This window comes from Centrocercus urophasianus, unplaced genomic scaffold (assembly GCF_019232065.1).
Source record: "Centrocercus urophasianus isolate 14NV4802_14NV808 unplaced genomic scaffold, USGS_Curo_1.0 seq_15, whole genome shotgun sequence".
Lineage (NCBI taxonomy): Eukaryota > Metazoa > Chordata > Aves > Galliformes > Phasianidae > Centrocercus > Centrocercus urophasianus.
The window spans coordinates 18,641,130-18,664,475 of NW_024884697.1; the positions used below are offsets into that span (position 1 = coordinate 18,641,130).

At 45.8% G+C, this 23,346-nt stretch overlaps 2 protein-coding genes across 4 annotated transcripts; one reads left to right on the plus strand and one right to left on the minus strand.

Annotated features, from left to right (window-relative positions):
- Nucleotides 1-2,494: 2,494 nt before the first annotated feature.
- On the minus strand, nt 2,495-6,703 carry LOC122158940. Of its 3 annotated transcripts, none has more exons than XR_006168357.1 (2): nt 6,634-6,703; nt 2,495-2,904 (listed from the first exon to the last, which is right to left on the minus strand). XR_006168357.1 is itself a non-coding variant. In XM_042816008.1 (2 exons), exon 1 carries the CDS (start codon nt 5,814-5,816, stop codon nt 5,064-5,066), a length of 753 nt encoding a protein of 250 aa, XP_042671942.1. In that variant the 5' UTR covers nt 5,817-5,906; the 3' UTR covers nt 2,495-2,904; nt 4,292-5,063. The 3 variants fall into 3 exon arrangements, 1 of the variants encoding a protein (XP_042671942.1); XR_006168358.1 differs by lacking the exon at nt 6,634-6,703 and adding an exon at nt 4,083-4,276; XM_042816008.1 differs by lacking the exon at nt 6,634-6,703 and adding an exon at nt 4,292-5,906.
- Nucleotides 6,704-6,897: 194 nt separating this feature from the next.
- Nucleotides 6,898-21,414, plus strand: SELENOO (selenoprotein O). The gene is made up of 9 exons (XM_042816071.1): nt 6,898-7,427; nt 8,393-8,596; nt 9,417-9,597; nt 13,266-13,396; nt 13,795-14,075; nt 14,388-14,538; nt 16,569-16,754; nt 17,247-17,403; nt 18,024-21,414. Exons 1-9 carry the CDS (start codon nt 6,898-6,900, stop codon nt 18,201-18,203), a joined length of 2,001 nt encoding a protein of 666 aa, XP_042672005.1. The 3' UTR covers nt 18,204-21,414.
- Nucleotides 21,415-23,346: the final 1,932 nt, after the last annotated feature.

A 23,346-nucleotide genomic window follows, 5' to 3' on the forward strand; every position in this document is an offset into this window, starting at 1 on the left:
CCCTGAGTAAGTTTGCAGATGACACCAAGTTGGGAAGTGGTGCCGATCTGCCTGAGGGCAGGGAGGCCCTGCAGAGGGATCTAGATAAGCTGGATCACTGGGCCGAGGTGAATGGGATGAGTTTTAACAAGGCTAAGTGCCGGGTCCCGCACTTTGGCCACCATAACTCCATGCAGCGCTACAGGCTTAGGGATGAGTGGCTGGATGAGTGTGAAGAGGAAAGGGACCTGGGGGTGTTGGTTGCGCCATCTTCGGGTTGTAACGCGTTAGGCCCCTTTCCATATATAAGCATATACATAATTGGTCAGGGACATAAGTAAAGGGACTCGGAAAAAGCGAAGTATTCACACCCTAGGATCAGACTGCAGTGATGAGGTACACCTCTGGGGACCAACGGCACGAATATTTGCATCCATCCTGGCTCCGGGAGTAGCTGCGGCTCAAGCGCTTAAGGGCATAGAAAGATTAGCTTGTTGGTCCGTGAAACAGGCCAACATGACTTCTGCGCTCCTAAGCGAACTACTCATGGACATTGATAGCCTTAGGCATGCTGTGCTCCAGAATAGAGCGGCGATCGACTTCCTACTCCTGGCACAGGGTCATGGATGCAATGACTTTGAAGGGATGTGTTGTTTCAATTTATGCAATCACAGTGACATAAGCTACATAAGAAGTTACAACTGCTAAAGGAACATACGAAAAAGATCGGAATACAGGAAGATCCCTTCGGAAATTGGTTGGAGAATTTGTTTGGTGGGATTGGGCCATGGCTTAAGCAGTTACTTAAAGCATTAGTAATAGGGCTTCTTATATTTTTGGGACTAATGCTGTGCTTGTCATGTATCTTTCAATGTTTGCCAGGTTGTATACAACGAATGACTGAGAAAATGATCTACACGCAATTGGAATATCGTAGAATGCAGGATAAATTCTAAAATATATGTTGTTTAGGTTTAGCACATTGCGTATTGTAATGGGGCAAAGCTCCTCTTGGCATGGGGAGGGGGAGATGTTGTATTAGGCGCTTGCGCCATCTTCGGGTTGTAACGCGTTAGGCCCTCCCCCTTTCCACATATAAGCACGCGTTTGTTCCATTAAAGCACCATTTTGCTGTTCACCATATTGGTGTCACCTCAGTAATTGGCCAAGCTGCGGTCTCCCAGGGAAAACAAACGGGTAAAGGTTACAACACCACACTTTGGCCACAATAACCCCATGCAGCGTTACAGGCTTAAAGATGAGTGGCTGGATGAACGTGAAGAGGAAAGGGACCTGGGGGTGTTGGTTGATGCTCAGATGAACATGAGCTGACAGTGTGCTCAGGTGGCCAAGAGGGCCAACGGCATCCTGGCCTGCATTAGAAATAGCGTGGCCAGCAGGAGCAGAGAGGGAGGTGATCATCCCCCTCTACTCAGCACTGGTGAGGCCGCACCTCGAGTACTGTGTTCAGTTTTGGGCTCCTCACTACAAGAAAGACATTGAGGCCCTGGAACGTGTCCAGAGAAGGGCAACAAAACTGGTGAGGGGTCTGGAGCACAAGTCTTATGAGGAGCAGCTGGGGGAGCTGGGATTGTTCAGTCTGGAGGCTCAGGGGAGACCTCATTGCTCTCTATAACTGCCTGAAGGGAGGTTGTGATGAAAAAGGGTCTGACCTCTTCTCCCAGGCAAATAGTAGGACCCAAGGAAACGGCCAGAAGTTACACCAGAGGAGGTTTAGGTTGGATATTAGGAAACTTTTTCTCTCAGAGGGTGGTCAGGCACTGGAATGGCTGCCCAGGGAGTGGTGGAGTCGCCGTCCCTGGCAGTGTTCAAGAGGTGCCTGGATGAGGAGCTACGAGACATGGTTTAGTAGCTTGTGGTGCTGATAGGAATGGGAGGGTGGTTGGACTAGATGATCTTGCAGGTCGTTTCCAACCTTGCGATTCTACGATTCAATCTACAAAAGATTGACACACCTGGACATGTTGGCAAAAGTTTTGGAAGTCAGACTGGCTTAAAGCAGCTATGTCTGCTATGGCCTTGCTACACAGTACATCACTGAGGGACATGGTTTAGTGGGCGTGGTGGTGATGGGTTGATGGTTGGACTAGATGAGCTTAGTGGTCTTTTCCAGTCTTAAAGCTTCTTAAATTAACTAACAGGATATTCAATAGTATGTGATCATAGAATATCCCAAGTTGGAAGGGACCCATAAGGATTATCCAGTCCAACTCTTGGCTCCACACAGCATCACCCAAAAATCAGACCAAAAATAATGGAAAGTAATTCAATTCAATGTCTTTTGTCTGCTTACTTGGAGTTAGGTGTCAGAAAAAAACAACATCTAGATCAAGAGGCAAGAGGCAAGGCAGAGCATTCACAACAGAGCAGAGCAAATGACCCACATTGTACTTTGGTTTCTATCTTTACCCATAGAACCTGCAAAACAAGACATGGGCATCTCATTGGAGAGCAGTACCATGGGAGGATCAGCAGTTTCAGCAGTCCCCCACTGCCCAGATGCTTTCCCCCCACATATCACATAAAAAAGTATAAAGCCGTGGGAAGCTCACCAGGGGAGGCAGCCACTGCTCAGGAACTGGCTTGGCATCAGCTCCTGATGACTAGCTGAGCAATTGTATTGTAGCTGTATACAGCAATGATAACTGTATTTGTCTATTGTATTTTTATTATTATTTTTTCTTCCTTTTCTTCCTTAATAACAAATAGCTTTTAACCCAACCTTTAAGTTGGGCCAGAGAGTTTTCTGGCCATGGCCATATTCAGGCATAGCTCTCAGCAGCTATCACTGGTACCTTGTATGTTCTTCGCTCACACAAAACCAGGATTGCTTCGTTCCAGGTCAGTCCTCTTACTTCGTCAATTACCTTCAGTCTCACCCTGATGCAGCTAACAGCTGAAGGACTGTGAACAGTAGGAAATAAGAGTTAATCAATGTAGCTCCATGCCTTTAAGAAATTTCTGAGCTGGTCCATCTGTCTTCCTTTATCTGAATCAATTATGAGCAGAGTCAAATCTGTTCAATATTTCACGTGAACATTAAACAGTGGTATTAGCAGCAGCCTCACAGACTGCCTCTGCCTCTCCACCCATCTTGTTCTGTCAATGGCAACAAACAAGTGCAAGGCTCTGCACCTGCATGAAGGCAATCCCATGTGCAAATACATGCTCAGCAGAGAATTGAAGAGTAAAAGATGGTTCACAGAAACAGATGTGCAGACTGCTAAAAGAATGAAGATTGCAACAAGCTGGGATTAGAACAATCGGGAGGTGGAGGACAAAGATAAAAGTTTTGAGAATAGCTTGAAGACATTTGGTAAGTGGCAAGATGTCCATAAGAGAAGTTAGAACTGGATCAGGGGCTGCCCCTCTTGCAGGATCAAGAGTTTACAGCAAGGAAGACTACAAGCCTTCATGAGGAAGACTGTTATTCTTCATCCCATGACCACAAGGAGGGGACGCCCACAACTCACTACACATGCACGAGGGGGAGGGACCACATGCTATGGGTTCTCAGAAATGGAATGAATATGTATCCGAATTCTGGGAAGCAGAATGGCTTGGAGGATAGATTTAGACTAGGTATCAGAAAGAAGTTCTTTACTGTGACAGTGGTGAGACACTGGAACAGGTTGCCCAGAAGAGGCTGTGGATGCCCCCTCCATAGAAGCATTTGAGGCCAGGCTGGATAGGGTTTGAGCAACATGGTCTAGAGGGAGGTGTCCCTACCTATAGCAGGGAAGTTGGAAGCAGATGATCTTAAAGGTCCCTTCCAACCCAAACAATTCTATGATTCTATTAAATTGATATCCTTTAGTCTCTTTAAAGGGCCCGCATAATCAATTTACCACTGCTCAAATAATGTCTGTTCTCAGGGATGAAAGGCATAACCCAAAGCAGACTGTTCACTGCAAGAAATTTCCACCATCAACATAGTCCATATTCCTGGATTCAGCCAGGAATCGTGAATGTAGGAGTTTTAAGTCCCATTCCTTAAAGCCTTTCTTGTACCCCCAAGCCTCCTCATGACCCCTCTGTGCACTGCAGCAGTTCTGGGTGACAGGGTCATCACATGGAATTACCTCACAGTCTCTCTTTACTATCTGTGTTGTGGTTTAATCTAGCAGGCAGCTGTTTGCTCACTGTGGGATGAGGGAGAGAACTGGGGAAAAAAAATAAAGTATAACTCCTGGGTTAAGATAAAAACAATTCACTAAGAAAAGAAATAGAAATTAACAGAAACTTATATACAGATACACACACACAAGTGATACACCAGGTGACTGCTTACCATTCGCTGACTAACGCCCAACCCATCCCTTAGCAGCAGCTGCTCCCCTGAGCAGCTCTCCATAGCTCTGTTGTCCAACATGATGCCATATGGTATGAGTTATCCCTTTGGCCAGTGTAGGTCAGCTGCTCTGGTTCTGTCTCCTCCTCGCTTCTGTGACTCCCAGCCCCCTTGCTAGCAGGACAGTACCAAAAGATGAAATGTCCTTGGCTCTGTGCAGCACCACTCAGCAACAGCAAAAACATCAGTGCACTATCAACACTGTATTTCTCCTGAAGCCAAAACACAGCACCACACCACACGCCCTGAAGAAAGTCAGCTCTGCCTTGCTGAAACTGGTACACTTCTTGCTTTCACTTCACTTTTACACCAGCATTTCACTGACTTGGAGACTCCCCTCATATTTTCATTTTTTGAAGCAACAACAAATGTAGCTTTCTTATGGACAGATCTACCCTGAACTGGGACAGGAAATGCCTTCCTAAAATATCTGCCCTCCTTACCCCTTCACCAGCATTATCTGCCCATTCACTTCATCTTCCCCCATGCACATGTGTGCTTCTACTTCTTTTCCCCCTAATACTCCCAATAATGATTTATCCCAGACCCCCTCATAATCTAATAATGTTGCTTCTAATCCCATATCAACTGAGAACGAATGTTTAACTTCTCACTGCCATTCAGCAGACACTGCGCTTCCAGGCAGTTCCTTCTTCCAGATATCAAGCAAGCGTGGTAGAGGTTAATCCCACTGACACCAGGGCTGGGACCCCTAATCTTTAATGTCCTTCTGTAACGGATATTGTTTTCTCTTTGGGGTAGGAAGAGGAGGCAATGGCTTCATCTGCTTTAGTTTCTCCCAAATCTCCTCTTGTTTCATCCCTTTTTCCTGAAGGATTTTCTTCATTTTGGCGAGCAGAACTCCTGTGGGCTGACTATCTAGCTCTCCTTCATTTACTCCCTGATTTATCAAGTATCTCCAAATTATCCCCCTAGGGATGTATGTCCTCACCCTCGCTGCTTCCTTCTTTGCCTTCTCTTTCCCCTCCGCCCCCACCAGGGTGCCCAGGTTCTCCAGGGTGGCCATGCACTCTTGGAGGGGACGGCCAATCAGCGTGGAACCCAGGCTGATGAAGAACCCCCTGTGTGCCTCGGGAGCACGGCAGGCCAGCACCCCGACATCCCCCTGCTCCACATTCATGCCCAGAATGTCAAAATCGGAGCTCACGGGTTTCTCCTGCTGCTTTAGTGCCCGCAGCACCACATTCCCACACACGTACGCCGCCGCCTCCTGGATATCTCTCCAGGGCGCCCCTTCCATGTTATCCTTGAGGGGCTCATATTCCCCTAGATTTCTAATCACCAGCCTTAAGATTTCTCCTCCCAAGGCCTCATCGGGCGGCAAGGCTCTGATGATGGCCCCCACCTTCGGCCACGGCAGCCCTATGGCCGTGACCACCCGCTTTGCCGCCTCGTGCGTGAAGGGAGTGTGCTGTTCTAAGCTCCAAATGCGGTTTACCCACATGGGCCAGCCCTCCTTGTTTTTCTTCCAGACTTTCTCTTTTTTTGACACATCCCTATCCCCCGTTCCTGCGCTTCCCTCTCGCTCTGCCAGTTTCGTTTTCCTGGCACCCACAGCAACCCCACCTTGCACAGCGGAGTTCTCTTGGATCTCCACGTCCCAGACATCCCCGTCCCGCAGCCCCGGCTCCCCGTCTCCCTCGCTCAGAGCCGCCACTTTCCTCTGATCCAGCCCCTTCCCCAGCAGCCTGCTCAGGCACTGCACCTTCCTTCTCAGCCGGGCGTTCTCTGCGCTCTCAGCCCTGAGCTCCTCCCTGGCCCTCCGCAGCTGCTCGCCCAGCAGCGCGTTGTCACAGCGCAGCGCCAGGATCTCGTTGTGCGCCACCTGCAAGCTGTTCTGCAGGTTCTTCGCGCACTGCTCCTTCTCCTCCACCGCAGCCTGGAGGACGCTGGCCAGGTCGAAGAGCAGCCACTGCAGGGCCGAGCACTTCTTGTCTCCCTTGGGGTGATACGTGGAGACGTAGTTCACCCAGTGCCTCTCGGCGGCTTTTAGGGTGGGATCCTGGCCGACAGCTTTATAATCCCAGGGATCCCCACCGTGCTCCAGCATGACCTGCACCAGCAGCCCCCTCTCCTCCCGCCCCACGGAACACTCCGGCTCCTCTTTCTCCTTGGACTTCCCCGCCCGCGTCAGCCACGACATCGCGCCGCGGCGGCTCGGCGCTGTGCCGGCAGGAGCGGAGCGATCTCCCGAGGAGCCCCGACTGAAACCCCGCGACGAACCCGCGCTCACCGAGCGGCAGCGCCGCGCAGACACTCACCGCCCCCAGCGCTCCTCCTCCCGCTCGCGCATCTTCCCGTCCCGGCAGTCCTTCCAGCGCCGGGCTCCGGCTTTTATTCCCCCGGGTCACCTCGGCGCCGCCGGCCGGCCGGCCGGCCGGCCCGCCCCCACTGTGCAGCCGCCCATTGGCCCCAGCTCACTGCCGCCAGCCCCGCGCGCACAGCTCCCCGGCCGCCCGCAGGGCTCCGTTCCCCGCGGCCGTGCCGAACCGCGCGGCGGGCGGGGCCTCCCCGGGGGCGGGCGGATGGCCGCGGCGTTGCGCCGCCGCTCGGTGCCGTCGCCGCGCGTCCTCCGCACCGCCATGCAGCGCCCCGCGGGTCCTCCATCGCGGCCGGGCAGCCCCGAGGGGGCGGAGGGGGGTGGCTGGCTGAGCGCGCTGCGCTTCGACAACCTGGCGCTGCGCTCGCTGCCCGTCGACCCTTCCGAGGACGGCGCTCCGCGGGCCGTGCCCGGCGCCTGCTTCGCCCGGGTGCGGCCCACCCCGCTGCGCAACCCGCGGCTCGTGGCTGCGTCGCCGCCGGCGCTGGCGCTGCTGGGGCTGGAGGCCGGCGGCCTCGAGGCCGAGCGGGAGGCGGAGGCCGCCCTGTACTTCAGCGGGAACCGACTGCTGCCCGGCTCGGAGCCCGCGGCGCACTGCTACTGCGGGCACCAGTTCGGCAGCTTCGCGGGGCAGCTGGGCGACGGCGCCGCCATCTACCTGGGCGAGGTGCGCGGCCCGCGCGGCGCCCGTTGGGAGCTGCAGCTGAAGGGCGCCGGGATCACCCCCTTCTCCCGGTACGGGGCGGCGGGACGGGGCCGGGTGGGGGGAGCGCTGCTGGCTTGGCCGTGTTGCTGCTCACTGCGCTGCTGGCGCTGCCCCGGCTCCAGCCTGGGCTGGGCAAGGTCTCGGAGCTTGTGCTGTCCGAACGCCTGGTGTGATTTCACCCTCGTGTTTCTTGGGAGTTCTGTTTCCGTTCTGCCTGAACTTCACAGCGCTTCAGTGTGTACAGCTGAGACCTGGGGGAGGCCCAGCAGCCGTTCTTCTCGTACAGAATGAACCGCAAAATAGACTTATTGCATGTGTTACTTGTTATTTTGGTTACTCCCGTGGTGTTCTTCCCGTACCGTGGACAGTTACAAACCCACTTGTGTGCAGCTGGAGGACTGTGTAGTCTTTGTACTGTATTGGTTAAATATTACAAAAGTATTAATTTTCAAAGCTTATTGGAGTTAAAAAGAGATCTCATTGTGGTCTTCTGGTACTCAGAGAGCTTTTATAAGCAGGAAGGGCAGCAACTTTTTACACAGTCAGAGGGTAAGAGGAAATGGCTTTAAACTAAAAGAGAAGAAATTTAAGTTAGATGTTAGGCAGAAATTCTTCACTCAGAGAGTGGTGAGGCACTGGCACAGCTGCCCACAGAAGCTGTGGGTGCCCCATCCCTGGAGGCGTCCCAGACCAGGCAGGATGGGGCCCTGAGTTGGTGGGTGGCAGCCTGCCCATGTCAGAGAGTTGGACTACGTGGCCTTTAGATTTGACTTCCATTGCATGTGAGCTTCACTGCACCTGTGTTGTGGCCACTCATTCTGAACTCCACCAGAAACCCAGAGGCCTGGCCAGCTCGGATCTGCCCCTGTGTTGCCCTGTGATTTTCAGCACAGCACTTCACTTCTCAGCCCTTGCTTCCCTCTGCTAAGGAGGAGGCAGCAATCCCTTCCCGTGCAGTCAGAAGGCTTACAACCTGTCTGTGTCTCTGCTGCAGGCAAGCCGATGGTCGGAAGGTCCTGAGGTCAAGCATACGGGAGTTCCTGTGCAGCGAGGCCATGTTCCACCTTGGAATTCCAACAACGAGGGCTGGAACCTGTGTGACATCTGACTCGGAAGTTGTTCGTGACGTATTTTATGATGGAAATCCAAAAAAAGAAAGGTGTACAGTTGTTCTGAGGATAGCGCCTACATTTATAAGGTAGGAAGAAGCCCACTTCTCTTTTTTACTGTTATTCATTTAAAACTGGACACAAAAAGATCATTTTAAGCATATTTTGATAACAGCAGCATTTGCTTGGGTCTTGTTCTGGAATCTTGGAACTCATTTGCCAGGCTGTGTGTTAGGAAGCTGCTGTGGTAGGCCATGGGGTGAGGTAAGGCAGCATCTTGCCCATGGGGAGATAGACACTAACTCAGAGTACCACTGGGATAGAAAGTTCTGCAGATATCAAAATAAGTTTTTAATTTTTATGCTTGCGTGTGGTTTTGTTTATTCTATTTTATTTTTTTGTTAGTAGAATTGGTTCCACACCTGGTTCCAAAGTTGTTATAATGATACTCTTGAGGTTTGGGGGTGCCCTCTAAAAGCCTGAGGGTGGTACTTTCCTTGCCTGAAAAGCACATGAAGTTCCTGCTCCAGTGCAAAACAGGAGTTTGGGGAAGATAATGTTGCCTTAGAAGAAAATGCATGTTAAGAAAATGTGAGACATAAAAAATGTATGTTTATGTGCATGTGCATATGGGAAAATATATCTTAAATGTGATGTCAAGTCCAGTATTTTAAATATTGATCTGTCTTGTGTGGATGTATGTGCTTCCTTCCGTTGAGTCACTGAGTTTCAGCAGCTTCAGCACAGTCACAGTTTTCTGCTCACAGTCGGTTGAAGGACTGGTGTTAAACTCAAAAGATGGTATTGCACCACCAAATCCTTTCACTACTGGTAACGCTGGAGGAAGTTAATGTGATCAGATAGTAGTGAAAAGTAATTCTAAGCCACGTTTTTGTTATTTTCAAACAGATTTGGTTCCTTTGAAATTTTCAAACCTCCTGATGAATACACAGGACGCAAAGGTCCCAGCGTTAACCGGAACGACATTCGGATACAGATGCTGGATTACGTGATCGGCACTTTCTACCCGGAAATCCAGGAGGCTCATGCAGACAACAGCATTCAGAGGAATGCCGCGTTCTTCAGGGAGGTAAGGAAGATCAGTTTCTCTTCATAAATTTGTACCAGTCGTCTGGAAGAACTGCAGTCACTTAATATTGCTTCAGATGCGTTTTCTTTGGAGAAGACGCTCTCAATAGAGCTGCTTATTCATGCAATCGTGGAATTGCTCAGGTTGGAAAAGAGCTTCAAGATCATCAACTCCAACCACAACCTGACCATGCTACTGATAAAAGCAGTGCTGACACTGATTGAACTAATGAAAACAGCTCATTATTTACCTTAGCACAGCACGATTTCTTGTCTCTCAGCGAGCTTCCCAAAACTTCTTTTACTTTACTGAAGGTGTTCTAGAGTGCAAGGGTGAATTCTGGCCCTATCTGTCAAGCAGTGGGTAAATGATGCTGAGGTAGCATTTGCAAGGTTTCATCTTCTAAAGCACTGAAAACAGCTAAGTTGCTGTCTCTCTCTTTATTTTCCACACTATGAACAGGAATGTTGTCTACAAATCACTTTAACTTTAGAATTCAAGTATTTAAAGGCAGCCAAACAATGAAACAATTTTCCCAAAGAGGTAACAAAACCTTCAGCTTGGGGAATGGTAACATCAAGATAAACGTATCGTAGTGATGTAGTGGTAGGTGATTCTGTAGTGGCCCAGAGGAGGGGCTGGATGATTTCTCAGAGGCAGTTTTGAGCCATTTTTAGTTACTGGGTAAGTTCAGACATCAGCAATTATTGCAGGAGAGCTATAAAAGTTGAATTACAACATCAGTAAAGGTAGCATTGCTGTGTATCTCTCTGAAGAAAAGTGTTGCTTAGTTAATTAGTTAATTGGTATCTAAACTTCACCTTCCCAATTACCCTTTTCCTCACTGTTGATACTGTAATTCTTGACACTGAATTTCCATTATATTCCTTTATTTCAGCAAGCAAAAGAAAGAATTTCAGGTAGGGAAATAAGAAACTTCTGTTTGCGGTTTGGAGTTTCGTATGCAGTAGTGCTACCCTTCAGAAAGGATCCAACTTGGAATTAGCAGAGAACTGTAATAAAGATTCTGATTTGAATCACCTGATGTTCAAACTCGATGCTGATACTTGTAATTCTGCTTACTGGGTAGTTACAGCAGTCTGATGTGCGTGACTGGTTTATGTGACAGCAGCTGTGATGCTTTGACATCTCCTGAAATGATCTGTTGGTGGTGAAGTGACTGCAGCATGGTGAATGTTAGTCACAGAGCAGTAAGAAGACATCAGGCAGGCTTAACATCTGATGCTCTCTAACTCTTGTGAGTTCTGAGTTTGTGCATACTTGCAATAATTCATTTTTGAAAAGCAAGTGGTAGTTCAGTTCACCATTAGGTGCTGCAGAGGTTAGCTTCACTAACAGACCTTTCACATGTGAATTAATGGAGCTGGCGGTGACTGCAGCTCCCCACCAGCTGTGGGTTTGTACAGCTCTGTAGTCAATAGCACCTTCACTTTCTTGTGTCAGAAAAAATATGGAACTTGAGGATCTTTGCAGGGGAGTGTGTGAACAAAGATTGTTTTTCCCCTTGCTCCCCTCCCATCTCAGTCTCCATGAGCCACTCCTGCCTCTTTCTGCCTTTGACTTCTTTTCCTGATACAGTTACTACTGATTTCTACCCCCCGTTCTGCTATGCTTTCCTTACTGCCCTGTTTTTGTCATTTTTGTTGTGCTTCTCCAGTCCAGGTCTGTCCTTGCTGCATATCTGTGCTAGCATTGTACTTCCATGTTTAGTCTCCTTGGTGGAAGATTACCGTAGCCATCTCCATCTGAACAGCACCCCAGTCCTGCCTCATTTACCAACCACTTCTGTCTTTTTGAGTAGGAGGGAAATGCTCCCAGCTCTGCTCTGATGTACTTTTATCTTGTTGCCCTGTGGAGGAAAGGGAGGAAAAAAGTACAAGTGATTGCATTTCACAGTACTGATGAGAAAATAAACACAAATATCTGCATTTGCTTAAAATATTTTAAAAATTGTAGTTGCTCTTTAAACTTCCATGAGCATGTTTTTAATAGAGTGCTCTTGTTTGTATATATCACACTTGTTTTCTAGTATAGCTAGCAGTAGAAAAATCTGGTTAAAAAGACTCGAAGGTTGAAGTAAAAAGAAAGCTGTCTCTTTCTAATCAAGATACCCACCTGTGAGCTGCATCCAAGCTTTAATTGCTTTCAGGTGTTCTTGTTGGCTGGATGTATTTTTTACCAGAACGTTGGCAGAGCATCATACATTCACACGAAGAATCCAGCGGTTGTGAGTTGCTTAACTGCTGGAAGTTTTGTTCTTCTTTCCTTATTTTTCCCATCTTCCTGGCACAGAACCATCTCGCAAGGTGTGTCTCCCTTTCTTTCTTGCTATCAGTTTTGTGCACGCGTAGCGACTTGGAGCTCTTACTTCCAACTGCCCTGTGAAGCAGAATTCAGGAGCAGTGTGTAGAGTACTGGCAGTGAGGATATTGGAAAGAGTAGAAGCCTGGGATCTCAAGGTAAACCAAAAGCTTTTGTTCCAGCTTTCATTTACAGCCTTTTCTACCTGGCAGATTATCCTGGGATAAGCATTCTCTTGTTTTTCTTCCTCATCTGACTGACTACTCATCTTTAACAGAGAAAAGTGGAAGAGAATGTGAAGACAAATGGAAGAAACTAAAATCACCTCTGTTAATGAGATCATTTTTTAATCCTTAATAAATGCACCACATCCTGGAGAGAGCAGTCACTTTAAATTTCAGCACATTGCTAGCTATAGGGAAGATAAATGACTTTAACTCTGAAAACAGTTTGATTCAAAAGCTTTAGCTAATGGTTACATCAATTAATTTATGTCAGTTCAGTGAAGCATTTAGAAATACAGAGATTTGTTTAAAAGCCAGGTTAGCTTCCTGAATTTTAGATTTTGTAGTTGCATTTGACAGATGGGCTAAATTAAATAACTGGACCTATTGTAAAATCACACGCTGTGATCTCTGCCAAATGCATGGGTGCATGCAGTGGTGACAGTTGAGGGTTCCACAGAGGTAACAGTTAAATAACTGACAAACTCTGGTGAAACATGCATTCAGTGAAGCATGAAATTTAAATAAAGGTGCCATTCTTGGGATATCTTTTATCTAAAAGGTGAACTCCTGGCTTTTTTCTGCTCCTGGCAGATTGGGGTAAGTGCTCATCAGTGCTGAAGCTTGTAAGGAGGGAATCATTTTTGTCTAATCCACTTACCTTTTTGTAAATCACTCCTGTACACGAAGTCAGCTTTCTGGTTTACTTAGTATTTGTTTCTTCCTTTTATTCCTCAGACTTTTGCTTTTTTCTCCTGCCTGTAGCTAATGGTTCTTTAAAATAAACAGTGAAAAAAAGAATGGACTAGAAAAGCATTTAACCATGATGTCAGATGGTTTAACTGTATTTCAGCGTTCTGTCTTTGGCATGTTTGGAAGCTGTACAACTCAATTTTTTGAGCATGGAAAGAAGAAAGGGAGAACAAATGGGAAATTAAGGAACTAGGCAGTTAATAAAAGGAGGAAAGAGGCCAGGTGTCTGCAAGGTACTTGTATACATGGTGTGCTGCCACAGTCTGCTCCCATCAGAGCAGTAGAAAAATCCATTCAGCCTAGCAAATGCTTGGAATTGTATGAATTGTCAAACACTGTGTTGAAAAACAAAATTCTCTTCTCTTTTAGATAACAAAACGGACAGCAAGATTGGTTGCTGAGTGGCAGTGTGTTGGCTTCTGCCATGGTGTGCTGAATACAGATAACATGAGCATAGTTGGATTAACTATTGACTACGGCCCTTTTGGATTTATGGACAGGTCAGTGGAGCTTATGGGCATTATTCAAAACGTGCTTATGTATTATCTGTGTAAAGCAGTCCTGATGTTGTTCACTATTGCTTTAATATCTTAGCTGTCAAGTAGACTTACAAACCTTCTCTGTAGCAAAGTAGGTTAAGTTAGGCTTGGTTGTCATGTAATTCCTCTGTTCAGCTTTTACATAAAACTATATTCATAACTTCTCTAAATGTTATACTGCTCTGGCAGCTTGTGGAGCTCCTCAGTGACTGGGAGGGCAAGAAAACACCTGACCAGACAGCTTTTGGAAGAGAATCAAAACAAGGAGAACCGTTCCCTTCCAGCTGTGTTTTAGACTCCCACAGAGCTTCACATGGTATTGGTGTCCAGATAACAGAATGCTATTTGTTCTCCTGTAGATATGACCCTGAGCACATCTGCAATGGCTCCGATAACACAGGGCGCTATGCTTACAACAAACAGCCAGAGATTTGCAAGTGGAATCTAGGGAAGCTTGCTGAAGCCTTAGTCCCAGAGCTGCCCTTGGAAATAAGTGAGCTCATCCTGGAGGAAGAATATGATGCAGAATTTGAAAAACATTATTTGCAGAAGATGAGGAAGAAACTGGGCCTAATTCAGTTGGAATTAGAAGAAGATAGTAAGCTGGTGTCTGAACTGCTTGAAACCATGCATCTCACAGGTTGGTGAAGAACACAGGTAGACCATGAGTACCTTACAGTTACACCAAGCCATCATTTTCATCCTCACCTTACAATAAAGCGGCCTGGCGCAACTACTCTGTCATCTGAGAGAACAGAAGACTGAGGGAGAACTGAATTTGTGTGAATTGTGTGGCAGTTGTTGCTTTTTTACATGGCACCCTGTGTTGCATTGCAGTGTTGCTGAGGGAGTGCCACACTGCTCTGAGGGCAGGAGGGTTAGGAGGGGACTGTGGGACCTGTTTTTCTTACTGATTTCTTAGTTCCATTACCCATAAAATTCATTTTTTCAGGTGGGGACTTCACAAATATTTTCTACTTGCTGAGTTCATTCTCAGTAGATACTGATCCTTCAGGACTGGAAGATTTCTTAGAAAAGCTTATGAGTCAGTGTGCTTCAGTGGAAGAACTGAGAGTTGCTTTCAGACCTCAGATGGATCCAAGGTAATGCTGCTCTTTCTTTAAATGCCTTGACCAGTGCTTTTAGTTTCACCTTTACTATAATGAATTCAGCCTGCTGTGTATTACAAAGCTAGTAATATCACAGTTGGAAATCTCACTGCTAAGCAGATGTATCACAATCTACAGCAGTGGAAATTCTTGCATAGTTTGTGACTGTTAAATGCTCAGCAGGGACTTGCAGAGGGTGGCTCTTGGGCTGCACTTGTCAGGATTTCTGTTTTCCTCCTTTCTTCTTCCTCACATTCCCTGCTACTGAGCCAAGGACAGAATGTCAGATAGTGGAGTAATGCAGTAATATTTTATAGACGTAATAGATTTAAACAACACTTCCTGTGTCTTGTCAGTTTTCTGTCCTAGATACTGTTGGCTAATCACTTCTAGCCAGCAGTACTGTGAGCTGAGTGTAGCTGAAGTGCACGCTTCAGGCTCTGCAACCTGGTTGGTGCCATTCCTGTTCTGTAGCTCAGCTGCTCTGAATGTGGTAAAATGGTAATTTTTGTTCACCTGCTGATTTATAAAAGTGATTTATGAAAGTAGAGCAGTTTTCCACTTTTTTGGAGCAGTGGAAAACAGGGGCGTTGTTTGATCCATGAGTTTGTCTTTTTGTTGTTTTTAATCCTAGCATCTCACGGGTGGGATGGGAAAAATTACAAGTTGGGTGTATTTTGGGCAGGGCTTTTCCTCTCCCTCTTTCACAAACGCTCCCTGAATGCAACCTGCCAAATTCTTCCTCTTGCTCTGTGTGTCGGTATCACAGTTATCAGCTCGTGAGCAGGGAGTTGGGCAGAAGAACTGGTTGGTATCAGCTTGCTCACCTAAGTTTGATGTTTCCCCAAGATTGCTGGCAGTCATCATTGATCATTTTGGAAATGTTACTTATGTCCCATCGCTGAAACTGAAGCGACTTAAAGGAGAAGTAAATAAGTTGGTAGGCACTGCTGCTTTAATTAAGCTCCAGGCTTCAGCTGCTTTAAAATTGAAGGCACTCATGTTTGTGTTATGTTTAGGCTTAGAAAGGAATGTGGAAGGTCGCTATAAATCACTGTGATGCAGAGTAAAGCTTTGGAGTGGGGGCACAGCAGCACATTAAACTGAGTGCGTAACTGATCAGATTCCAACTGCTGTGATATAACTTGGGATAATACTTAGTGTAACTGAAATAAATGAAAGCACATAGCTTATCTCTGCCTACTGAAAGTAGGAAAACACGGTTTTGATGTAATTAGTTGTCTGGTGCTGGGGAGAGATGGTTTTTGTTTGTGAATGCGTTCATAGGAAAATAAGTGGAGTGTTTTAATATTCTGCAACTTGGACTCTTGGCTCTTTAGTTTGCTTGTTTAGTTACGAATCCAGAAAAAAAAGGTGAGCATCATAGCCAAAATACAATAAAGCTCTTCCACATTACCAGCTAACACAGTCTAATGTAAAAAGATACAGTCCTAATCAACCCATAGAGTTTGCTTTTAGTACTGCTGAGAAGAGTAGGTGTTGAATAATTGTTTTTAATGTTGTTACAGTATGAATGTTAGAAAATGCATTTTAAAAATGCGTAGATTCTCTGTTGTTCTGGTGCTGAGGTAGGGTGAAGCTCCTTATGCCATACTCCTCTCAAAGTAGGGTGTTTTGATGAGATTTTGCATCTAAATCCAATTGGTAGTTCTGAAACTCTACTGTCTACACTTTGTGTGTCACAGGAATGCAGATTAAACACACTGTTCCTCCCCCCTTCATTAGTAAAATATGTAAGTCTGTTTTATATATATTTTTATATAATATATATATTTTTATATATTTTGTATTATATATGTATGTGTGTGTATATATATATTCATAAAACAAATTATGTATATGTAATATACATATATATGTTTGTTTTGTGAATTATAAACACTGGTATTTAATTTCTACAGTGGAATCAGTTTATTGTGAATGTTTTCACGTCTACTTCTTGGTTGCAAAAACAGGCCTTGCAACTTTAATGTCTAATGTGTTTTTTTTCCCACTGTTCCCAGACAGCTGTCAATGATGCTGATGTTGGCTCAGTCTAATCCTCAGCTGTTTGCACTCATTGGAACAAAAGCTAGTATAAATAAAGAATTAGAACGCATTGAACAATTCTCTAAACTGCAGCAGTTGACAGCAGCTGATTTACTCAGCAGAAATAAAAGACACTGGACAGAATGGCTGGAGAAATACAGGTGAGGTTTATCAGTGTCCATAGCAGTATGTTTGCTCTGCACTTTGAGAATGATGTGTCAAAGTCTGTAGACTGAGGGCTGGAGGTGAGGTGCAGGCAGCTGAGAGCGTTCACCAGTGTGTAAGAGTTCTGTTAGTGGGAGGCTGTCAGTACAAAAATGTCCTGTGGAATGTTAGTTGTTTCTGCTCTGTGGCCTAGGTCAGGACTTGTTTCCTCACCTGGCTGGCTGGGATCTCTTTTAACAGTGGGTCTGAGAGTCCTAGCAGGCATTCCTGCTGGCAGATCAAACAGTTGGAGCTGTACTGCATCCCTTTCATCAGAATGTGAAACAATTCCACCAATAAACAAGCACAGAAATATTTAAAAGCTAAGTTCTGAATGTGAAGGTTTTCACAGAGCAGTGCATGACGGACATCAGCTAAAGGTCTTTAGACAAGAATCACATTGGCTTCTACATCTGGAAGCAAACTTGTTTCTGCACGCTTAATTTCAGAGTCCGTTTACACAAAGAAGTAGAAAACATCAGTGATGGTGATGCATGGAATACTGAACGTGTGAAGGTTATGAACTCCAACAATCCAAAGTACATCTTGAGAAATTATATCGCCCAGAATGCCATAGAAGCAGCTGAAAATGGGGATTTCTCAGAGGTAAGATTGCTGCTGAACAGCTGTACAGGTTTGCATGGATGCGTAGTGCTGCTGCTCTTTAACTCAATGCCAGGTGAGCTTCTTTCTGGCTGTTTTTTAAGTAAAGGGATTGGGAATTTTCTGTTTGGAATGCTTGTCCTGTTTTTGAGTGAGCTGTGGTTTTAATGACTGCTGAACAAAGAGAGGAACTCAAAATCTGAGTCTGAACTGTACCTGATCTTAAGACACTTCACTGTCTTGAAGTTGGGGTTTAACTTCCACCTGGTCTTTGCTGTGCTATATGGTATTATTAAAAATTCCTGGCTTTCATCTGTGGAGTTCAGCATGCAGATTGTTACATTCAGAATAAGGGTCAAGTAATGTATTCTGAGAAATATGTCAAAAGGATTTGGGTACAAGACCTGCATTTTAAGTTATCTGAGCTCGTGTTCCATGCAGATACAAATTACTTTACAGTTTTTGGCTCATTTCTGTAGATATTTTTCATGTATTTCCTACTTGGCTTTCCTGGAGTTTGCGTATTAAGAACAGCATGTTCAATCATCACTTAATTTGAGGTTCTTTTCTACATCATTTTGTCTTTCTTAACTGTAGTAACCATACTGTGGTTTTTTCTGTAGGTGAGAAATGTATTGAAACTCCTGGAAAATCCATTCCAAGAAACAGAAGATTGCACAGAGGTAGAGGAGGAAACTGCCTCTACAGCAGCTGCTTGTGCTCAAGCAACCAGAAGCAGTCTACCATATTGCAGTAAACCTCCACTCTGGGCTTCAGAGCTCTGTGTTACATGATCTTCATAACTGCCTTGTTTTATTCTTTGCTGTAAACTGAAGACTGTGATCCTCCTTCAGCAGTGAAGAATTGAGCAAGGCATTCATCAAAGTGCTATTAAGTTATTGAAACAACCCTACATTTGGATGCATCTACAACAGTCTTCAGCTGTGCTTAATTTAGAGCAGTCTTGGATCCTTGGAACAAGCTGATAACGCCGGGCAGTCTGTACAGATTGTTTTTTGGTGTGTTTTGAGACTGAAAGCCTTTCCTTTATTCATATCACATTGCAGTATTTTCTGTTGAGACACACTGACTTTTGAACATCCAAATGGAGTTGTTATGTGAAGACAAAAGTATCAAGTCAGGAATCTGATCTGTTTTTGTCTGATGTCTTAACTAATAGTACTTCTAACATCTATTTGCTGCTTTTTCTGTGCAGGGATTTCTAGTCCTCTTTAATGGAGGAATAGATTCAGCGATGCTTGTTTTAAGCCACGATTCAGTTAATTAGTTCATTTATTGTGAACCTTTAGGTTGATATTTAATCTTCATTTTCAGGGAGTCTGCAGGCAGGGGTTTGAGGGGGGGAACGAACAAACGCGTGGGTTTTGTTCTTTTTTGTGTTTTATTATAAATAATACATAAGGAGCAGAATGAAGGGAGACTGTATATTTGCACATGGAAACCTTGGTGGTGAAGTCATTTCAGATTCAGTGTTTACATACAGTGTACATGAATGCAGATATTTACAAAAGCCATGAGTGCAGTTTGTAAGCCAGTTGTAAGTCGACTCCGGCAAATTCAGTTGCCTGAATGAGCACCAACTGCACAGGTGACCCCAGTACTCAAACACAGGTTCCTTCTGTTGATTTGTGTACTCTTACCACAGTTGTTCTTAAGAGAAGCACGCAGCTGGGATGCCTGCTCACAGTGCCCAGTGAGATGCTCCCATTCCCACTGTGGTCTTGTGCATCTTACTCTGCTTCTGTGGCTTTGGAGAGTTTTTACACTGTAAGGAGAGGAAGGTGCTGTTTAAGGAATGCACTACTTGAGCACTGTGTAAAAAAGAGGAGGATGGGAGCTGACTTGCTTGAAAATGCATTGATAGTATTTCAGTGGGTTTCATTTGAGATTTTAGGGGAAAATCAGCAAAAATGAAAGAAGGTCCCAAGTTAAGGGTTTGACTGAGCTTTCTGAACTTGCTTCTAAAGGGCTCTGGCTCACATATCCTTGTGCAAGTCTGATGTAGTACAAAGGTTTCTCTTTTCCAAGGAGGCCACTGTCTTCCACTGTGAGTTTATGGGCTGTTTAGGAAACACTCTTTGCCCCTGTACAGGACAGGTATTAGCTCAGGTTGAAATGAGCTCTTCTAGGTCTTCCTCAAATCATGAGAAAGCTGAGCTGCTGCTTGTCCAGTTCTGCTATTAGCAGTATCAGTTTGTTCTTGTTGCCACAGCAAACAGGAGGTGTTTTGAATGCAGACATGAATTCTGCCTTGCCTTTGACTTAGAGAAGCTGATGCTAAGTAATGTCTGGCAAATGAGAATCTGACAAACACAGCACCTCCTGTGACATCTCAGAGTCCTTACTGAAAAGGGTAAATGTAAAGAAGTGTTTGTCCAATCTGGGGCAGAATGGTGCATTTGCAAGAGGATGTGCCTTGAAGAAGGCAGCAATAATGTGGGGGCTGGAGTGAATGATCCCTTCCAAGTCTGTGATTCTGTAATACTTGCTGGTGCAGCTGGTTAAAGAAATCCATTTCTGTAGGAGTTTGACTGCTGAAGTGTCTGTCATCAGACGTTACCCTTCACTGAACTTGGGGACTTCTGAAACCATCTCATGGAAACTCTTACTGCAAGGCAGTGTTGGGTAAAGACTGTGCTGGGGGGATGGCCAGGGAAATGTGCTGGCAGTTGAAAGACATCTCAAGCATACTCATGGCAAATTTGCAGAACCAGTGATCTCTTATGCCAGGAGGAATTAATAGGAAGGGAAAAAAAAAAAAAGTTGCTCACAGTGATCTTAACTGTGTGCTCATTTTTTTCTCAATTTATATTTTGGGAGGCAGAAAGGAGCACTGTTGTGGTGGAGCTCTGCTTAAGCTGTTGACTTTAACAAAGTGGCCTGTAGTAATGATTTTAAACCATACCTCAGGGATTATAGCACTGTATTTGGACACAGGAGATGTTGAATTAACTACTGAATTAATTTCCAGATAAAGAAGCACATTGATTTGCTGTTGTAACACCAAAGTCATGGAGAAAGAGAGGGAGATACTTTGAAATAGCAAATTTATTCTTAAAAAGGGGTGCCAGATGTAAAAGTGAAGAATGAAAATGTGGGGTACATTTCCCACTAATTGCATTCTTAAGTGAGAATCAAGTACAAGAGGATTGGAAGGCTTGAAGTCACGACTGGAGAACATTCATTGTGTGGCTGCTTTGGTGTGTGCCACCTAAAGCTGTGTCTAATAAATACCCCATGCTCACAACTGTGAGTGTGCTCCCCATGTTTCTGCCAGGGTTGAGCTGTTGGCGTTGAACTGCTTGGTTTCTCAGTGCATGCAATAATACTGATGCTCTGGATTGGAATAAAAGTGACCAAGCCAAATAGAATCTTGTGATCTTCCAGCACCTTCATTCCAAAAGGTAAATGTTTCAGCTCATCGATGGTCGCTTTGTTCTGTTCCCGGAGCAGTGTGAGAGTGGTGGCTTGTTAAGGACAATTCAACTCAGTTCTTAGCTAACTTAATCTTCTAGGTCAGCTCTCCAGAGAGAAGGAAATACGGCTTGTAACATTTGAGAGTCTGAATATTTGAATCAAAAATCACTGCTTGTTTTTTTTTTAGAGCTCGTCTGTGCTGTACTTAGGCCTGAGAATAATTATTTCTAACCAGATATTCTGCTTATATAAAAAGACTTTTAGGCTCAGAATGAACTTGTGACTTTTCAACACCAACAGTGTTCTTTGGAAACCCTTTGGTTGCACTTTGGTCCTCTGCCTGTACAACCTGACCTGCCATTGCCTGAAAGCAGATGGCACCCAGGGGACCAGGAGCCTCACATTCCCGTGGGCTCCTCTCGTGACTGAGATCTCACCATCACTGCTTCCTGAACTTGTAGAACTACAATTGCTTGATGTTTGACCATCGGTGTTCTCTTGGCAATGCTTTTGTTTGTTTCTCTTCAGACAAATGCTGCTGTCTTTAATTCTTTTATTAAAAAAAAAAAAAAAATCCAAAATGTAATTTTAATATCCTGGTCCGTGCCTGTTGTTTCCTGGGAGGCATTTCCGGTTAACAGTGCCATTCAGCAGCCTTCTGTGCAGAAGCAGTAGTGCTGGGTCAGTGTCAGCTGGCCAGATGGGATCACAGCAATCTCATGGATATTTTTGCAGTGTTTTCTGAGGAGTGAATGGTGACAGCTGCAGCCTCCTGCCTTGCCAGCAATGCCAGCAGTGGGGCAGGTAGGTACCTTTACCTCTGAGCTCCTTGTCTGTAGGACCTACACTGATGCCTCTTTAATCCCAAAGATTTAAGAAGGAAAGGGGGGAAAAGGGAGGAACTCGGCTGCCTGCTGTCAGCAGATACGGGATTTGATTTTTAAGCCCTGCTCAAAGTAGGCCTTGGAGTCAAAAGGGAAAGAAGCATTATAAGATCTCCATCAGGAGTCACTAGGAGACAGACACAGATACCAGACTGCACTTCACCCTTCCAGAGCTGGCTGATATTTGAGGCAGTGGACGTAAAAATACTTAGAGGGCTTCACTGTACTGCCACATTTCATGTAGGAGCCTTAACTGTGTTGCATTCTTCACATTTAACACCTGTACACCTGTGTTACATCATACAGCATCACTAAGTTGAAAATACCCATTAGTTATTCTATTTTGAAGAGGTGGTTCTTGCTATTTCCTGACAGCTGGTTCTACATAGGCAATGTTTTCCAAATCAAAATGAATTTTACTTTCTTACAGGGCCTCGGCAGGACCTGGTTGACTAACTCTCATCCTGGCAGCCCTGTGGTGCAGCTTTGGCTCTGCAGCTCAGCTGCCCCAATAAGCCCTGTGTGTGGGCTGCTCCTTGCAGTGTTTTTGCAGTCTCAAGGCCTTCTCTTCTCTTCACCTTGTCCCACAGCCACAAGCTGAGTTGTTGGGGGGGGGGCAGCTGCTCTTCTGTGCCTTGTATCACCCTGTTCAGCCATAGAAGGTGGGGGTTCACAGAATCACAAGTTGCAGGGACAGTGGCTGGGCTGTGCCCTGCTAGTGGGATGTGAGGAGTGGCTGCTGCTGCAGCATTTCCCTCTTCCTGGGCCCTCATTTCTGCTTTTCCCCTTTTCTCTGCTGTCCTGCGTGTGTTGCACCCCATCCCTGGAGTGCTCAAGGCCAGAGGGCCTTTGGGCAGCCTGATCTAGTGGGAGCTGCCCTGCCCACAGCATGGGTGGCACTGCATGGTCTTTAAGGTTCCTTCCAACCCACACTGTTCCATGGTGGCAGTGGGCTGAGAGAGCAGCTATATGGATGCTTAGCTGGAGGCCAACCCACAACCACTTCTGTACTTCTTTTTTTCTTTTCTTGTTGTAAGACTGCACCTAAAGGCCCAGCTTTGCTGTTAGATCTTCTTTTTTTTTTTTTTTTTTTTTTTCAGAAGTTCTATAAAAAAGATGGATACAGACACTCAGTACCACAGAGCTGGAGGCAAGGACTGGGAGAGGAAGGCAAGCAGTGGGAAAATGATGAGCGGTACTCGTGCTTTGACATCTGTGATGTTTTAGTTCTTGCTCATATTCCTCTCGTTTTCATCACACAGAGCTCCTTTGGAAGTCACCTGACTGCTGCTCTGTGCTGAGGTGCTCTGAGGTCCCAGCCTGGGAGCTGGAAGCACTTTGGCTGCTCTCTAGTGATCGCTGTGCGTCAGGACAACAGTCCCAGCAGGAGGGACTGCAGGAGTCCCAGCAGACTTGTTCTAGCTGATTTCTGCACAAGCACATCAGGCAGGCAAACAGCTCTCTGCCTGCCCGTGCAACAAAGCAGCTCAACCTGCAAGCTACCTGCCCTTTGGATATCTTCTTCTGCAGCAGGAAAGATAGCACAGAAGTGAAAGGAGCACAGATAGAGAAAACAGGGTAGATTTGTTAGAACTGTGTAATATGGTCTTTTGGAGCGACTTGG

What these genes read in the sequence shown, in the direction of transcription:
- LOC122158940 (XM_042816008.1), bottom strand. Translation starts at nt 5,816, where the DNA reads ATGTGGGTAAACCGCATTTGGAGCTTAGAACAGCACACTCCCTTCACG.